Source organism: Dendrobates tinctorius, unplaced genomic scaffold, assembly GCF_039654945.1.
Source record: "Dendrobates tinctorius isolate UK_male_01 unplaced genomic scaffold, ASM3965494v1 ptg000144l, whole genome shotgun sequence".
In the NCBI taxonomy this organism is placed as follows: domain Eukaryota; kingdom Metazoa; phylum Chordata; class Amphibia; order Anura; family Dendrobatidae; genus Dendrobates; species Dendrobates tinctorius.
The window spans coordinates 1,297,187-1,314,016 of NW_027361811.1; the positions used below are offsets into that span (position 1 = coordinate 1,297,187).

General features: G+C 43.0%; 1 protein-coding gene across 4 annotated transcripts in view; it reads right to left on the minus strand.

Annotated features, from left to right (window-relative positions):
• Positions 1-16,830, minus strand: part of ERCC6L2 (ERCC excision repair 6 like 2) — a 243,374-nt gene that overhangs the window by 99,606 nt on the left and 126,938 nt on the right. For all 4 annotated transcript variants that reach the window (XM_073545954.1, XM_073545955.1, XM_073545956.1 and 1 more), the window contains 3 exons: positions 12,256-12,351; positions 12,042-12,141; positions 3,973-4,125 (listed from right to left, as the gene is read on the minus strand). In XM_073545954.1, coding sequence (XP_073402055.1) covers positions 3,973-4,125; positions 12,042-12,141; positions 12,256-12,351 — 349 coding nt within the window. The remainder of the gene's footprint in view (positions 1-3,972; positions 4,126-12,041; positions 12,142-12,255; positions 12,352-16,830) is intronic.

Genomic DNA, 16,830 nt, shown 5'->3' on the forward strand with positions numbered 1-16,830 from the left:
ATTGTACTTCATGATGGCGGTAAATTTTTTTAGATATGATCTGCGCTTATTTGTTAAAAAAAATCAAAATTTGGCGAAAATGTTGCAATTTTCAAACTTTTAATTTTTATGCCCTTAAATCAGAGAGTGATATCACACAAAATAGTTAATAAATAACATTTCCACATGTTTACTTTACATCTGCACAATTTTGGAAACATATTTTTTTTTTTTAGGAAGTTATAAGGGTTAAAAGTTGACCAGCGATTTCTCATTTTTACAACAAAATTTGCAACACCATTTTTTTTAGGGACCACCTCACATTTGAAGTGAGTTTGAGGGGTCAATATGACAGAAAATACCCAAAAGTGACACCATTCTAAAAACTGCACCTCTCAATGTACTCAAAACCACATTCAAGAAGTTTATTAACCCTTCAGGTGCTTCACATGAATGAATGGAATATGGAAGGAAAAAATAAACATTTAACTTTTTTTCACAAACATTTTACTTCAAAACCATTTTTTTTTATTTTCACAAGTGTAAAAAGAGAAAATGAACCACAAAATTTTTTGTGCAATTTCTCCCGAATACGCCAATACCCGGTATGTGGGGCTAAACCACTGTTTGAGCACACGGCAGAGCTCAGAACGGAAGGAGTGCCGTTTGACTTTTTCAATGCAGAATTGGCTGGAATTGCGATCGGATGCCATGTCGCATTTGGAGAGCACCTGATGTGCCTAAACAGTGGAAACCCCCAACAAGTGACACCATTTTGGAAACTAGACCCCTTAAAGAACTTATCTAGATGTGTGGTGAGCACTTTGAACCCCCAAGTGTTTCACTAAAGTTTATAATGTAGAGCCGTGAAAATAAAAAAAATCATTTTTTTTCCACAAAAATGATCTTTCAGCCTCCAATTTTTATTTTCCTAAGGGTAACAGGAGAAATTGGACCCCAAAAGTTGTTGTCCAATTTGTCCTGAGTACGTTGGTACCCTATATGTGGGAGAAAACTACTGTTTGGGCACACGGTGGGGCTCGGAAGGGAAGTAGTGACGTTCTGAAATGCAGACTTTGATGGAATGGTCTGCGGGTGTCATGTCGCGTTTGCAGAGCCCCTGATGTACCTAAACAGTGGAAACCCCCCACAAGTGACCCCATTTTGGAAACTAGACCCCCCAAGGAACTTATCTAGATGTGTGGTGAGCACTTTGAACCCCCAATTGTTTCAGTAAAGTTTATAATGTAGAGGCGTGAAAATAAAAAAATCATTTTTTTTTCCACAAAAATGATCTTTTAGCCCCCAATTTTTATTTTCACAAGGGTAACAGGAGAAATTGGACCCTAAGAGTTGTTGTCCAATTTGTCCTGAGTACGCTGGTACCCCATATGTGGGAGAAAACTACTGTTTGGGCACACGGTGGGGCTCGGAAGGGAAGTAGTGACGTTCTGAAATGCAGACTTTGATGGAATGGTCTGTGGGCGTCATATTGCATTTACAGAGCCCCTGATGTACCTAAACAGTGGAAACCCCCAATTCTAATTCCAACCCTAACCCCAACACACCCCTAACCCTAATCTCAGCCCTAACCATAACCCTAACCACAAACCTAACATCAACACACCCATAACCTTAATCCCAGCCCTAACCCTAACCTGTGTACCTGCTTTTTTTTTTCTTTACTTTTTTTTATTTTTGTGACAAGATCGCTGCCCTGCGATCTGACTCATAGTAACGCCACTTCTCCTCTGATCTCACACTGACAGATGATCAGAGGTGAAGCAGCGTTACTATGTGACAAGATCGCTGCCTGGCACATAATAACGCGACTTCTCCTCTGATCTCACAATGACAGATGATCAGAGGTGAAGCAGCGTTACTGTGTGAGAAGATCGCTGCCTGGCACATAATAACGCGACTTCTCCTCTGATCTAACACTGACAGATGATCAGAGGAGAAGCCGCGTTACAATGATTGAGATCGTAATGTGAACAAAAATGGAGGGCACCACTGGAAAGAGGGGTTCACCAGAGACTAGTCAAAAATATGTGACAGAAAAAAGAACAAAGTGACCAGCCTATGAATAGGGAACACCACATGTATGAGTAAAAAATGTATGAAGTTTATTGAATACATCCAACACAGACATGGAATAACACAGACTCCATAAAAACATTTAAAAACATGTGGAAAAGTGGTAAGTCAAATCATGAAATAATGATATGATAAACCTCCCACATCAACAGACCCCACAGACAATGTATGAATGAGCACTATAAAGTGTCTAATGAGGAACAGTCTCTAAAACAAACAAATGAAAAAAGGCATTAAACATGAAAAATCAAAATGCCTGACTGGTTTGGAAAGAGAACTATTCACAGCACCATGAATATATTAAGCACATATGAAACCCCTGAACTGGCATCTATGTACTCACTGATGTAGTTAATGAGAACACACTCCTATGGACTGCATATAACAAAAAAAAAAAAAAAAAGTTGAACAGATGGAAAAATATCAAAAGCCCATATGGGACAGCAGTACTAATGCCCTTGCACCTCTAATAAGGTCGTTGCAGACATACAGACCACAAATGGCAGAGACAATGAAGGCAGAAAAGGTCAAATAAACCAAAGCTCCATAATATGCCAGTGCATATGAAAAATAAAGTGCCTGGTGCTTCTGTGGGATGAGTGTGCGGGGGGAGCAAACCCAAACAAGCAGCTTTCCCAGCGATCGCTCCCATTGGCTGCTGTGACGCTGACGTCATCAGGACCTGAACCAATCAGGTCTCGATGACGTCGGGGGTCCCAGCATGCATTGTGCATCGGGATCCCCGCGTTGTAAGGTATGTGGGAATCCCGGGGGGCACAAAACTGCCGACAGTAGATAAACGTCGGCGCTGCACAAAGCACAGCAAGCGGCAACGTTTATCTACTGTGGGCGGTCGGAAAGAGGTTAAACCTCTTATGACAGAAACTTGGCTTTTGAATGTCACAGCATTTTTTTGCAACATTCTGGAAAGCAAGTGGAGCTTAATGGGATGGGGCCCAATAAAATCACTACAATTTACACCAAAATATTTAATTAATTATAGCAAATATGCATCCCAGCAAATGACTGGAGGACATTTTATGCCTGTCATATGACCAGTGTCAAGGTTCCACCCCTCAGTATGTCTGGGATGCAGTTACTGACAGCTCGGCCATCCAATCTGGTACAGAGGCGTGCTGATGCTGTCAGTACTTTGATTGACAGCTCGGCCATCGTGTCTTGTACTGGGGCGTGCTGAAGCTGTCAGTACTTTGATTGACAGCGCGACTATCCAATTTGAGACTGGAAGACGTCAGTCGTCTCCAAGTGTTCATTATCCCAGGTAATTACCATGCTACTTAAGTGAGCTGTTTCTCCCAGACCTCTGCCAGACGTACATTCAGCTTGTGAGGTTTGTGCCCCTGTGCCTTGAGTACTGTATGCTTGATCTGTTGCTGCCTAACCTTGGACTTCGTTTTGACTATCCGCCTGTTTACCTCCTTCTGCTCTGATCCATTATCGTCCTGGTATTCTGACCTCGGAACATTACCTGACTACGCTTTTGCCTCTTCAATCTTTTTAGGACTACCCTCCTGGCTTTTGACCTTGGACTTCTTGACTATTCTGACTCACGGCTTGGCAGTAAGAAGTGTCTAGTGTCACAAACAGCATGAGAGATGCACTAAAATTTACATGGAGGTGTGTATCCTGGATTCTTCTCTATGCCAGGATCATATGTCGGTGGAGAGTTAGCAGGCTCTGTACACATTAGACTGTGGCCCGATCTCTCCAATATTGACGGATTCAGCTGACGTAAGTCTCATATGTACTGAGGCCTTAAGTGAAAACGCAACAAAATAACTAAGATGATCATAGCAACATATACTATTGTCACTAGTTACTAAAAATATCAAGTAAACAACAGTTAGAACATTACAAAAAAGAGAATAAAATTACCTCTAAAATATCCCTTGTCAGACAGGTCCCTTGTGTTCTAAGCTTCAACAAGTTGTGAACACCAAATAATTCTCCTTTGTGCTCCATTGATCCTTGTACAGCTTTAAAATAACGTTTTGCATTCTCACTCCCAATTGCGGCACAGTGAAGTTGCTGTGAAGCACAAGACAATGTGGCATAATGTGACTTCAGTCTATCTGATAGTGTAGGCACACAGCTGCTAAACACAGGAACTAACATTAACAGTCTCATCCTACTGGTCTGGGGTTCAGTTATGTGCATCTGCCAGGTGCAAATCACTGGAAAGATTAACTGACAAACATGAGCAATTACTGCAGACTATCCTCTATTGCAAGCAATATAGAAAAGATAGGCAAATACAGTGGCCTGTAAAAGTTTGGGCAGCCCTGGTCAAAATTACTGTTATTATGAACAGTAAGCAATTTGAAGATTAAATGATCTCTAAAAGGCCTAAAGTTAAAGATGACAAATTTCTTTTGTATTTTAGGCAAAATAAAAATTATATTGTAATTTTTTACATTTTAAGAATTACAAAAAGGAAAATGGGCAGATGCAAAAGTTTTGGCACCCTTGAAAGGGTGTGCTTAGATAACTTTGACCAAAGTTTCAAACCTTAGTTAGTCTGTTAGTATTATGGCTTGTTCACTATCATCGTTAGGAAAGGCCAAGTGATGCAAATTTCCCAGCTTTATAAAGACCCAGCCTCCTCTAACCTGATGCCAAAAAACTTCTTCTAAGCAGCTGCCTAGCTCTCTGAAAATGCTGGAGGTCCACAAAGCAGCAGAAGGCTATAAGAAGATAGCAAAGTGTTTTCAAGTTGCCCTTTCCTCAGTTCGAAATGTAATTAAATTAAGAAATGTCTGTTAACAGGAAAAGTGGAGGTCAAGATAATGTCTGGAAGACCAAGCTAAATTTCAGTGATACTTGCTGACAGGATTGCTAGATAGGCAAATCAGAATTCTCGCTTGACTGCAAAAGACATTCAGAAAGATTTAGCAGACTCTGGAGTTGTGGTACATTGTTCTATTGTTCAGAGACACCTGCACAAATATGGCCTTCATGGAAGAATCATCAGAAGAAAACCTCTACTGCATCCTCAACATAAAATTCAGTGTCAGAAGTGTGTAAAAGAACATCTAAATAAGTCTGATGCATTTTAGAAACACGTCCTGTGGAACTATGAGGTTAAAATAGAACTCTTTGATCACAATGATCAAAGGCATGAGTGGAGAAAAAGGGTACAGAATTTCAGTAAAAGAACATCTCACAAACCATTAAGCATGGGGGGGATCAATCATGCTTTCGGTTTGTGGTGCAGCCAATGGCACGTGGAACACTTCACCGGTCGAGAGAAGACTGGATTTAATAACTTTTCAACAAATTCTTGATGCAACATAATACCATCTGTAAAAAAGCTGAAAAGAGGATGGCTTCTACAAATGGATAATGATCCTAAACACATGTCAAAATCCACAATAGACTACTTCAAAAGGCGCAAGTTGAAGGTTTTACAATGGCCCTCACAGTCCTCTGATCTAAAAATCATTGAAAATCTGTGGCTAGACCTCAAAATAGCAGTGCATGCAAAACGACCAAGGAATCTCACAGAACTGGAAGAATTTTCCAAGGAAGACTGGATAGGAAGACTGGATGAAAATCCCTCAAATAAGAACTGAAAGACTCTTGGCTGGTTACGAAAAGCATTTGCAAGCTGTGGTATTTGCAAAAGGGGGTGCTATTAGGTACTAACCACTCAGGGTGCCCAAACTTTTGCATAGGACCATTTCCCTGTTTGTAGTTTTTTAAATGTGAAAGATGAAAATATTTTTTTTCCTAAAATACAAAGGAAATGAGTCCTCTTTAACTTTAGGCCTTTTAGAGATCATTTCATCTTCAACTTGCATAACTATACACAATAACAGTAATTTTGACAATGAATTTGCAATGAATGACAAATTCTAAGGCTACATTTGAACTGGGTTTGCAGTGCTTGATTCCCATATACTTCAGGAAAGCTCCCAGCACATGCTTTTGGTACAGATTCTTAGGCCCTCTTAGGCTATGTGCCCACGTATGCAGAAAATTTCTGCATGAAAACCGGACTCCTTCCCAGAACACGCGCGTTTTTGATGCGTTTTTTTCCGCGTGTCCCCAGACACATAGACAATAGCTAAAAATGCAGACTTTTCCGCAAAATTAATGAGCATGCTGCGTTTTTTACCGCGATGCGTTTTTTTTCGTGAAAAAAAACGCATCAATATGCACAAAAAGTGCAAAATGCATTAATATGAATTGGATGCTTCTTTTAAGCGATTTTTAAGCGTTTTTGCTGGTAAAAACGCTTAAAAAAACGCGAAAAAAACGCTTATGTGGGCACACAGCCTTAAAGTGTTCTTTTCACCTTTTGGGCTGGTATATGTATACAAGAAAAAAAATGACCCTGTTAGAAAATTTAGCTAAGGTAAAGCATATATTTTTTTATGTCTATATACTGGCAAAGTTTTAAACGGATTGTCCATGATTAGAAAGACTGATACTGCAATTCAGTTCCAATGAACTGAATGGGGATAATCTCCAATAATGTACATTAGCTTTGCACAAGTGTGGCACTGAAGAAATCAAAAATTAACATTCATATCATTTTCTATTCTAAATGGTTACTCACTTGTCTCAGATACATTACTGCTTATTTCATAACAAATTGTTTAGATACAAACTCCAAGCCAATGATTTCAGTTAGATTTTTTTTTAAGGAAATGCAAAAGAATGCTTGTGTTTTGTAGGATATATGGTAACTAGCTATGAACCCGTTCTACGCCCAAGTGGCGAGCATTTTTATTGGTATATGGTCTCCCATCCTGGTATGTGCTGCCCCCCTTCTATCCTGTGTGCATGGCACCCCTCATCCCTATCCTGGTATGCAAGGTACCCTCACTCCCCCCAATCCTGGTAAGCATGGCACCCTATTCCTGATCGGTCCCCTCACCCCCCAATCCTGGTATGCATGGTCCCCTCACCCCCCTATCCTGGTATGCATGGTCCTCTCACCCCCCCTATCCTGGTATGCATGGTCCTCTCACCCCCCCTATCCTGGTATGCATGGTCCTCTCACCCCCCTTATCCTGGTATGCATGGTTCTCTCATCCCCCCTATCCTGGTATGCATGGTCTTCTTACCCCCCAATCCTGGTATGCATGGTCCCCTCACCCCCCAAATCCTGGTATGCATGCTACCCCTCACCCCTCAATCCTGGTATGCATGGTCCCCTCACCCCCCAATCCTGGTATGCATGGTCCCCTCACCCCCCAATCCTGGTATACATGGTCTCCTCACCCCCCAATCCTGGTATACATGGTCCCTTCACCCCCCTTTCGTGGTATGCATGGTCCCCTCACCCCCTTCCGTGGTATGCATGGTCCCCTCACTCCCCTTTCATGGTATGCATGGTCCCCTTACCCTCCTTTCGTGGTATGCATGGTCCCCTCACACTCCTTTCGTGGTATGCATGGTCCCCTCACTCCCCTTTTGTGGTATGCATGGTCCCCTCACCCTCCTTTCGTGGTATGCATGGTCCCCTAACTCCCCTTTCGTGGTATGCATGGTCCCCTCACCCTCCTTTCGTGGTATGCATGGTCCCCTTACCCTCCTTTCGTGGTATGCATGGTCCCCTCACTCCTCTTTCGTGGTATGCATGGCCACCTCACTCTCCTTTCGTGGTATGCATGGTCCTCTCACTCCCCTTTCGTGGTATGCATGGCCACCTCACTCCCCTTTCGTGGTATGCATGGTCCCCTCACCCTCCTTTCATGGTATGCATGGTCCCCCTCACCCCCCTTTCGTGGTATGCATGGTCCCCTCACCCCCCTTTTGTGTTATGCATGGTCCCCTCACCCCCCTTTTGTGTTATGCATGGTCCCCCCACCCCCCAATACTGGTATGCATGGTCCCCTCTCCCCTCTATCCTGGTATGCATGGTCCCCTCACCCCCCTTTCCTGGTATGCATGGTCCTCTCACCCCCTATCCTGGTATGCATGGTCCTCTCACCCTCAATCCTGGTATGCATGGTCCCCTCACTCCCCTTTCGTGGTATGCATGGTCCCCTCACCCCCCAATACTGGTATGCATAGTCCCCTCACCCACTATCCTGGTATGCATGGTCCCCTCTCTCCCCCTTTCCTGGTATGCATGGTCCCCCTCACCCCTATTAAACTACACACATACAAAAAAAACTATTTATACTCACCCTTCTTTCCTGTGCGCCAGTGCTGTCACGTTCTGCTGGAGGCCGGGGGAGGAGACTGGCGCCGGAGTATGCGCATGCCCATAGCGCTGTCCGGCGCCATATTGCTGAAGACACACTGCAAATGTGTCTTCAGTAAAATGGCACCGGATCGCGCTATGCACATGCCCGATTCGGCCGCACTCCTGCCCCGGTCTCCGGATGAAGAGAAGCGCTGCGGCAACGCTCCTCCCGGTCAGGTAAGTATGTAAGTATGATGCCGGAGATGGCACAGTACCGCCATCTCCGACGCCATACACACTCCTCACCGCTGGATGCTCTTTTGTCTGGAGCCAGACTGCGCAGGTGCGTCACGCTTTCGCAGTCTATAAAGGCTTCAGACAGAGTGACGCTTAGCCCGTTATATTATAGATACCGCTATCTGCTGCTCAACTTCATACAGACGTAACTTCCTGCTCCCCCTAAAAAATAATATAATATTTTTTTCTACTATGGAAGCTTCTGGATGATGTATGTTTCTGTATGACAGTGGAGTCGGTATGCCAAAGTTCCAACTCCTTTATTTTCCATACTCCCCCTCTTTCATAAAAACAATAGTTAGTACCGTAATTACAATTTTTCTTGTAGAAAATTTACTGGTTATCCCACTTTTCTTCATAAATAAGGGTCTTAGTTTGAAGTCCATAACATATATTTGTATTGCTTACGTTTCTAAACTTTTCTAAATGTAAAGAATTCATACATTAATTCTACAATATTAACATTTTATTAAAGTGAACCTGACACATGCTGCCCAATCCGTGGTCAGCATGTACCAGGCACTTGCTGTGTGAGGTCAGCCAGGTATGTTTGTCTTCTGAACCGTTTTAGTGAAAAACATACTTCAAAAACCGCCGGGGACCAAGATCACGCAATAGACTTGTCGGACCGGTGGGTCTTTGGCAGCTCCTCCGGGCCCGCTGCCCTGGATTAACATGTCTCTTCCTTCGGGCACGTACAGGCAGAAACCTGTAAATCCAGGGCCATAAATGGGGAGAAGCTCAGGGGGATCCAACTGTCTGACTAGCCTATTGGTCCCGGTGGCTTTTAAAGCATAGTTCAGCGTCAAACAAACTTGGCTGTGTTCATACAGCCAGCACCTGTTACATGATGGCCACGGATTGTGCAGAAAGTATCAGTTTCAGGTTCTCTTTAAGCTAGAGTCAGGGTGGGCACATCACTAGCAACTTTGACTCCACAGCCCTGAGTACTACTATAACAGTATGGTGGTGTGATAGTATTATATAGGTTAGTTCTGGCGTCATTGTGTTGAGCAGAAATGCATTTATTAGAGTTCCTTCAAAAACTCTGTGCAAGTTTACCTAGAAGAACTGGTGCATTGATGCCGTTTTGAAGTCAAAGGGTGGTAACATCAAATATCAGTATGATTTAGGTGTTGATTTTGTTCATACACTTTACATTTTAGTTATTCTTTCTATACTTGCCTACAAGTTTTGAACAGTGCTATATATTGCCAGTTTCTCTATTTCATTTGGTATTTAATAAAAAGATTATTAACCTTATTAGCCTCTTCACCCCAGGCTATTTTTCATTTTTCCGTGTTCACACACCCCCTTCTTCCATGAGACATAACATTTTTATATTTCTGTCAATACAGCCATATGAGGGTTTGTTTTTTGCAGGGCTTTTGAATGACCCCATTGTCTTTACCATGTAGTGTACTGGAAAACGTGGACAAAAACACGATGTGCGGTGAAATTGCAAAAAAAAGTGCAATTCTTTTTTGTTTGTTTTTTATTTATCATGTTGACTATATGGTAAAACTGACCTACAATATGACTCGGGTCAGTACGAGTATGCAGATACCAAGCGTAAAGTTTATGTTTTAAATTATTTGTGGTGAAAAAAAATTTGGAAATTTGTATGGAAAATATTTTTGCTTTTGATGCAACACTCCGAGACCAATAGCGTTTTCGCTCTTCAGGATCTGGGGCTGTGTGAGGGCTTATCTTTGTGCCCTCAGTTGACGTTTTTATTGATCCCATTACAATGTTTTGATCGCCTCTTATTGCGGCCAGAATTCTGGCGTTTTGATATTTTTCTTGTTACGCTGTTTAGCGATTGGATTAATTTATTTTATATTTGATGGATCAGACATTTCTGGAGCAGCGATACCAAATATGTGCATTTAAAAAAATAATGTTTAATTGCGCTATTTTCAATGTGGCAAAAGGGGCGGTGATTTGAACTTGTTTATTTCATGTTTTTAAAAAAGTACTTTTTTTTCCTTTATTTAATTGAAGCTGTGATCAACCAATCACTTGTTCTATGCACAGCAATGTATCAGCACTGTTGTCATGGGTTTACCGCGACAGAGAGGAACCAGAAGACCGCAGCGTCTGATTTCTTTGGGCCCTGGCTAGCACGCATTACCAGAGCTAGCTTTTGCTGCATGGGTGGAGGTTGTAGGTGGTTGTTGCTGGAGAAAGAGGTTGGTGGATTTATCTGTGTTGCTGGGTTTTGAGTGTGTGTTAATTCCCTTTCTTCTCCTACTTTGGTTTAACCCCATCCTCCACTCCACTGTGTATTCCTCTGTTGTATATGCGTGTATATTTGTATGTTGGGTGTTTTTCATTACCCCTGTTCGTATTACCTAGTTAGTCTGGTTGGTGTATTACAGTACACTACTACTCCCCTCTTCCCTGGGTGGGAGAAGAATACAGACTGAGGGCGGATTCAGGAGCTAAGGCAACGTATGTGGCCCCGACGTAACAACTGTTAGGTATAGCAGAAATCACAATCTCCTATGAATGCCGTCCAAGAGCTGGTGTTCACAGGGGTACTGTAATGACAGGCACGGGGTAATCAGCAGACCCCTGCATGTCATGACAACCCATCGGCGCCCTGCGATCATCTAATGGGCACACCAATGAGAGCGTGGAATGACACACGCCCATGTCATCGCGGTTTAAAATGCAAAAGCTGCCATAAGTCGGGAAAGATGCGGCTTCAGCTTGTGAGCCTGCATCAAAGTCAGGGACACGACATATGATGTAAATATATGTCATATGTCGTGAAGGGGTCAATGTCTAGACAATAACATATAATGTATCATTATTAGACTTTGTTTGTCTACCTCTTGGTTTGCAGTTGAAACAGAAGCAATGGTATTGGGCTTTATATACCGTGTGTCCGTAAAGTCATGGTGAACTTTTACAGTTTACATTTTGGCGCCCTTTCTCTGGCCCAATCATATCAGACCTGTTCATGGGGAGAGTTAACAAGAACCAATCAGACAACACAAACTCATTTAAGCTGTTGCGGAGCCTCCAGTCAGATTAACCCCTGATAAACTGAAATCTGACTAATACACTGCCAGGTCTGTGACATCATGCAACCACAAATTTGGATGTGTGTGTGGGGAAACAAATGAAGCCCACATCGAACTGCACTGAATAGGTATGAAACCGGGAGAGTTTTTCTTTTATTTGGGGCAGATTTCACATTTCTAGTGTCTTTTGTTGCTTTCCAGTGACTCCAGTGACTAGTCAAAAAACGCACCATGACTTTATGGACACACTGTATTGTGACATGTATTGAATATGATCCCATGGTTACACAGTTGATTCTTTAATTTTGGTAGCAAGTATAGCAAAAACCTGACAGAATTGATGAAGAAGGTTCCAAAAAAATTGGTCAGCGAGTTTTCCATACAAATAGGAATGATGTCAAGTTCACACTGAAAAGCTCAATTGAATATATTTCATGGCGTACGGTGTATATGATGTGAGACTGAGGGCACCTTACCTGCTTGTAAACCTGTCTTAAATATATAATCTCTTCCAAAGTCCCCAGTGACATTAGCCTTAAGACTTTTACATCTCTACTCTGTCCAATTCGATAAGCTCTGTGAGGATACAAAACCATAATAAATCTAGAGCAGTCACCAGTTCACATGAAATCTGAAAAGAAAATCCCCAAACTGGGACAAGAATGTATACAAAATGAATGACAAAATTACCTGTCAATGGCTTGAAGGTCATTGGCCGGATTCCAAGTTGGGTCAAAGACTACAACCACATTTGCTCCAATAAAATTAAGTCCAAGTCCACCCGCCCTAAAGAAAAGTAACAATAAAAATATGAACAAGGGTTAAAAGGAATCTGTCAGCAGGTTTTGCCATGTAATCTCAAAGCAACCATGATATGGAGTCAGGAAGGAATTTTTCCCCTAATACTAGCTTGGCCCGTGCCAAATTTTCACATATTGGTCGTCGGGGGCACAGGCAATTTCAGAAAAAGCAAGCTGGTCAAATGTAAATGTATTCATGAGCTGATGAACACAGACAGGTATTTACATATGTAGATTGGTAATACAGTAAATTGGTTTGATAAGTAAAGGCCAAAAAAGTCTTCTGGTTGAGGTGCCACCTGCAGGTCATTGTGTCTTTCTGCAGGTTTATGGAAATGAATGTTTACACTGTATTTAGTGATAAAATGAATGTGTGGTTTATTTGGCTCTTTTCTTGCTGAAGGGGTCAAGTTTACCTTTCAAATGGTGTATCATTTGTGTGTGTGGGGCAAAGTAATCAGCAAAAACGCAGAACATGTTTACAAATGTGTTTGCATATGTGACTCACCATTTGTGTGGTGGGGCAAAGTTGTAAGAGAATGGTCAGCCATAATATACTGAGCGGCCATGATTGTCTCTAGCAGCCATTTTGTTGAAAGTTAGAGAAGATTCAACTTTTACAAAAGAGCTGATAAAATGTACTAAATGAGGATGGAAAATGAGATCATGTCTCCTAGCAACCTCAGCCGATGTGCGTAGAGGAAGATTGGATCAATCAATAGGGTCACAGGTCACCAAATATATGGTCAGTATGCTTATACGTGATAGTGTGGTAGCGAAGTGTAGAGTAGTTAAAATGTCAGGATGTAAGAATTTAGGGACCTAGACTGGAGACAATGATAAGATTTTAAGACAGTAGCCATAGATACCAATGACTTATGGGTTTTAGTGTTGCTTGGAGAAATGTTAATTAATATCTTTGTATTATGTCATTATATTCTCTGTTCTAAACCACGTTTCTGTAGATTACATGAAAACGCCTTAGAATTATAATGTTAATGCCCTCTGCGGCAAAATGCAGCTTTCTTTGTTCTGGTAATGTATAAGAAGCCCCTGTTACTGTCGATCGGGGCCATTCCATCGCCATCATGCCACTGTGCCTCACCATGGCCAGGGCACAGAGCCTTATCATTGCCAGACTTCCTAGCGAATCTCTGCCTGTCTGTATTCCTGTTTTTGCCCGCATATTCCAACTCCTCTGTTATTCTGTATCTGTTTTGCCGTGTATCTCCGAATAAACCTTCAACCTCAGCTTGATAAGAGATCGTCTGTGGAACTTCTTCCCGACTCTTCCAGCTCTCAACAGAACTTTTTCTTACAAGTGGCGATTGCCAGCCAGGAGGAGCGGCTCCGGAGAGCTGCCTCCAGAAGAACCACCGGAAGAAGCCGCAGATGAGGGATTGGAGGTGGGAAGAGGAAGAGAAAAAAATAAAAGAAACGCGTGTGGCCATACGTTAAACCGGTCAAAGGAAGCCAGCCTGAAGGAGAACCTCTCGTGATCGCTCTGAAACCGCCTGCCCGATTTTTTTATAATAAAACCACGGACAAAGAAAAAGACTATAAAAAGATGAGTAACTAAGAAGAAGCTATCTACAAGGACGTGAGAATTTGTTGTGCCGGGTAGCAAGAAGCTTTAAAAGGGCGTGGGGAGATGCTTGGCAAGCGTAACGAGTGAGGCTGGAATCACGGCTGCACCTCTTTTGATATCTGGTCGACCCCAAACAGCTGCAGCGAGGTCTTCCATCTGAGAGGTGTGAGTATCTAACTTTGCTTAAATTGCATTTGTTGATACTAGGACAGAGTAAAACTCGTCCTTGTAGACCACTGTAAATATGGAGTGGTTACGGAAGCAGGCAGAGAAATATGCTGGCACACCCCAGCTGGAGGGGGTTAATGTGGAAACCACGTGGTTAAATTGTATGCGATGGTTTACCACAGAGAACAGGGAACTAGATAGAAAAAATTCGCTAGGTTAAGCTAATAGCCAAGTAGTGGCTTTGTGTAAGACAGTCATAACTTTTGATCAGGCTCTTGATAGGTAGCTTACACAGCAATATGTTAACATGATCAGCCGGGGAGGGGCAGCGTATAGGGAGAGATCAGAACAGCTGAGCGAGATGCTGGAGCTAGCAGCGAAGCACAGAGAGGAGGGGTGCGAGCAGCAGCAGCTGAGAGCAGTTATGTCACAGATGGACACTGCAGCTTCGAAACACAGTGCTGATGTAAATACACTTGTAGACTGGAGAAGAGAGTTAGGAGAATGAGTGAAGTAGTACATAACAAGATATAGTGTCCCAACAGCTCCAGCTTATGCAGACACAGTTGAGGAAAGATATATTGTCCTGACAGCTCCAGCACATGCAGACCCTAGGTTAGGTGTGATGCTGCTTCAACCCCGAGAGAAAAAAAAAAAATCCCAGGCCAAATGTTCCTGGTCCATCTTAAATTTATTAAAAAAATGTTGCCTAATTGGGAGGAAAGTAAGTGAGTGTTTTGCTAGGACGATGCAGTCCGAGGTGAAGGGTGATGAGTCCAATGTTTTTGCGTACCATTCACCTTGGGGTGTATCTGTTGATTCAGGGAGGCCAGGAGTTCCGGGGGGGTATGCGCAGCTGCCGAGAATGGGCAGGTCCCGTTCGGCAGAGCCCCCACGGGATCCCATGAGAGGTCCTCCCTTGTGTTATTTTTTGAGGACAGTTGGGACACTTTAAACGTTTTTGTCCCAACTTTGTGCCAGGACTATACCCCGAGGACCCCGGGAGCCATTTAACTCCCAACATCCCAGGGAGTTCTCTAGACCACCTTTCGGAGTTAGACCTCTGTATCCAGCAGTGAATGACCCTAGGCAGTATCAGCAGTACAACGGTCTTCAAATGGTTAACCCAGTCTCACAGGAGCCTTCTGCTCCTGCTCCCTCCCCAATAGCTTTCACTCATCCGCGCCCGGAGGTCCATGCTATTCAGGGAGGGGTCACTTCTCCTTGTTCCTATGCTCCGCTGATCACGGAGCTACGGGAACATGAGGACCGGACCCTGACTAAGGATCTCTTTGGGGCGGAGGTGGCAGCTGTTGGACGGAAGCCGTGCCCAGATGGGGATGATGGATTTTTCGGGCTTCCCACGGCAGGTAACACTGATTGATGGAGTGCTCCCCCTGTTCCCCTTACCCTCCTTGCCCCCCTTTCCCTGGGCAGGGACGGTAGACCTTATGTCAGAGGGAGAATAGAGGGGCTACCTTGGGAAGACATCCTCATCGATACCGGAGCCTCAGTTTCAATAACACGACACAAATTGCAGTCACCCCCTGGACTGCCTGAGACTACCATTTTGGGTAGAATTTGGGAGGCTCCTGTATTCAAGCAGTAAAAAGTCATCCAGTAAACCTGAGATTTCAGGACACAGGGGGATCGAAGCAAAGGGGTCTTCGATGCGCTTTTTGGGTAAACCCACAGTTACGGTACACTATTTTGGGAACTGATGTTTTGGGAGCAATGGGAATTGTTGTTGATTTATGTAACAAAGTCTTGTGGCGGAACAAAGAAGCCACTATCTGTTCTGTAATTGTCCCTGTGGAAGAGGAGGAGGAGAGTCATAAATTACCCATTGCTAGTTTCGGAGTATGTACTGGTGAAAATGTTGAAAATGCTAACAATAATGCTTTAAAGAATGAATTGAAGCAAAAGTTCCCTGAATTGTGGATCTTAAAGAAAACTGATTGTGGGTTAATGCAAACTCAGGTTAAAATTGATGGTGAAAAACTGCCACCTTTCCAGCGTCAGTACCGTATTCCTGAGGACGCCATCTCTTACATAAGGGTTGCAGTCAGTGAATTGGAGAAACAAGGTGTTGTTGTGAAAGGTAATTCTCCATGTAACAGTCCTATTCTACCTGTAAAAAAGGAAGATGGCAGTTTTCGAATGGTAGTAGACCTGAGACTTGTAAATAAGTACACTCCCTCAGCAGCCCACCTTGTTGCATCTGTCCCTGAAGTTATGTCACAGCTGAGGAGTGATTGTAAGGTATTTTCTTGTTTGGATATTGCAAATGGCTTTTTCTCAGTACCCCTAACACCTGAATCTGCACTCCGCTTCGCACGCGGTTGCCCATGGGATTTCACAGTTCTCCTGTGTATTTCCATCAGGCATTGGCTCAGATGTTAGAATCCCTTGGTTACGGAGACAAAGTCTTACAGAATGTGGATGATTTATTGATTCAAACTGTCGATGAATGTGAACACAGAGAAACCCTTGAAAATGTTTGTCAGGCTTTACAAGAGGCAGGACTCAAAATGAGTCTAGATAAAGTACAATTGATGAAATCAGAGGTTTAATTTCTGGGTGTGTCTGTCTCAGCAGAAGGAAAGAAGCCCATGCATGATAGGGTTAAAGCTATTCAGGCTGTCCCCATACCAACTAATATTACTGAACTCAGAAAATTTTTGGGTCTTATTAATTTTTCCAGAGAAT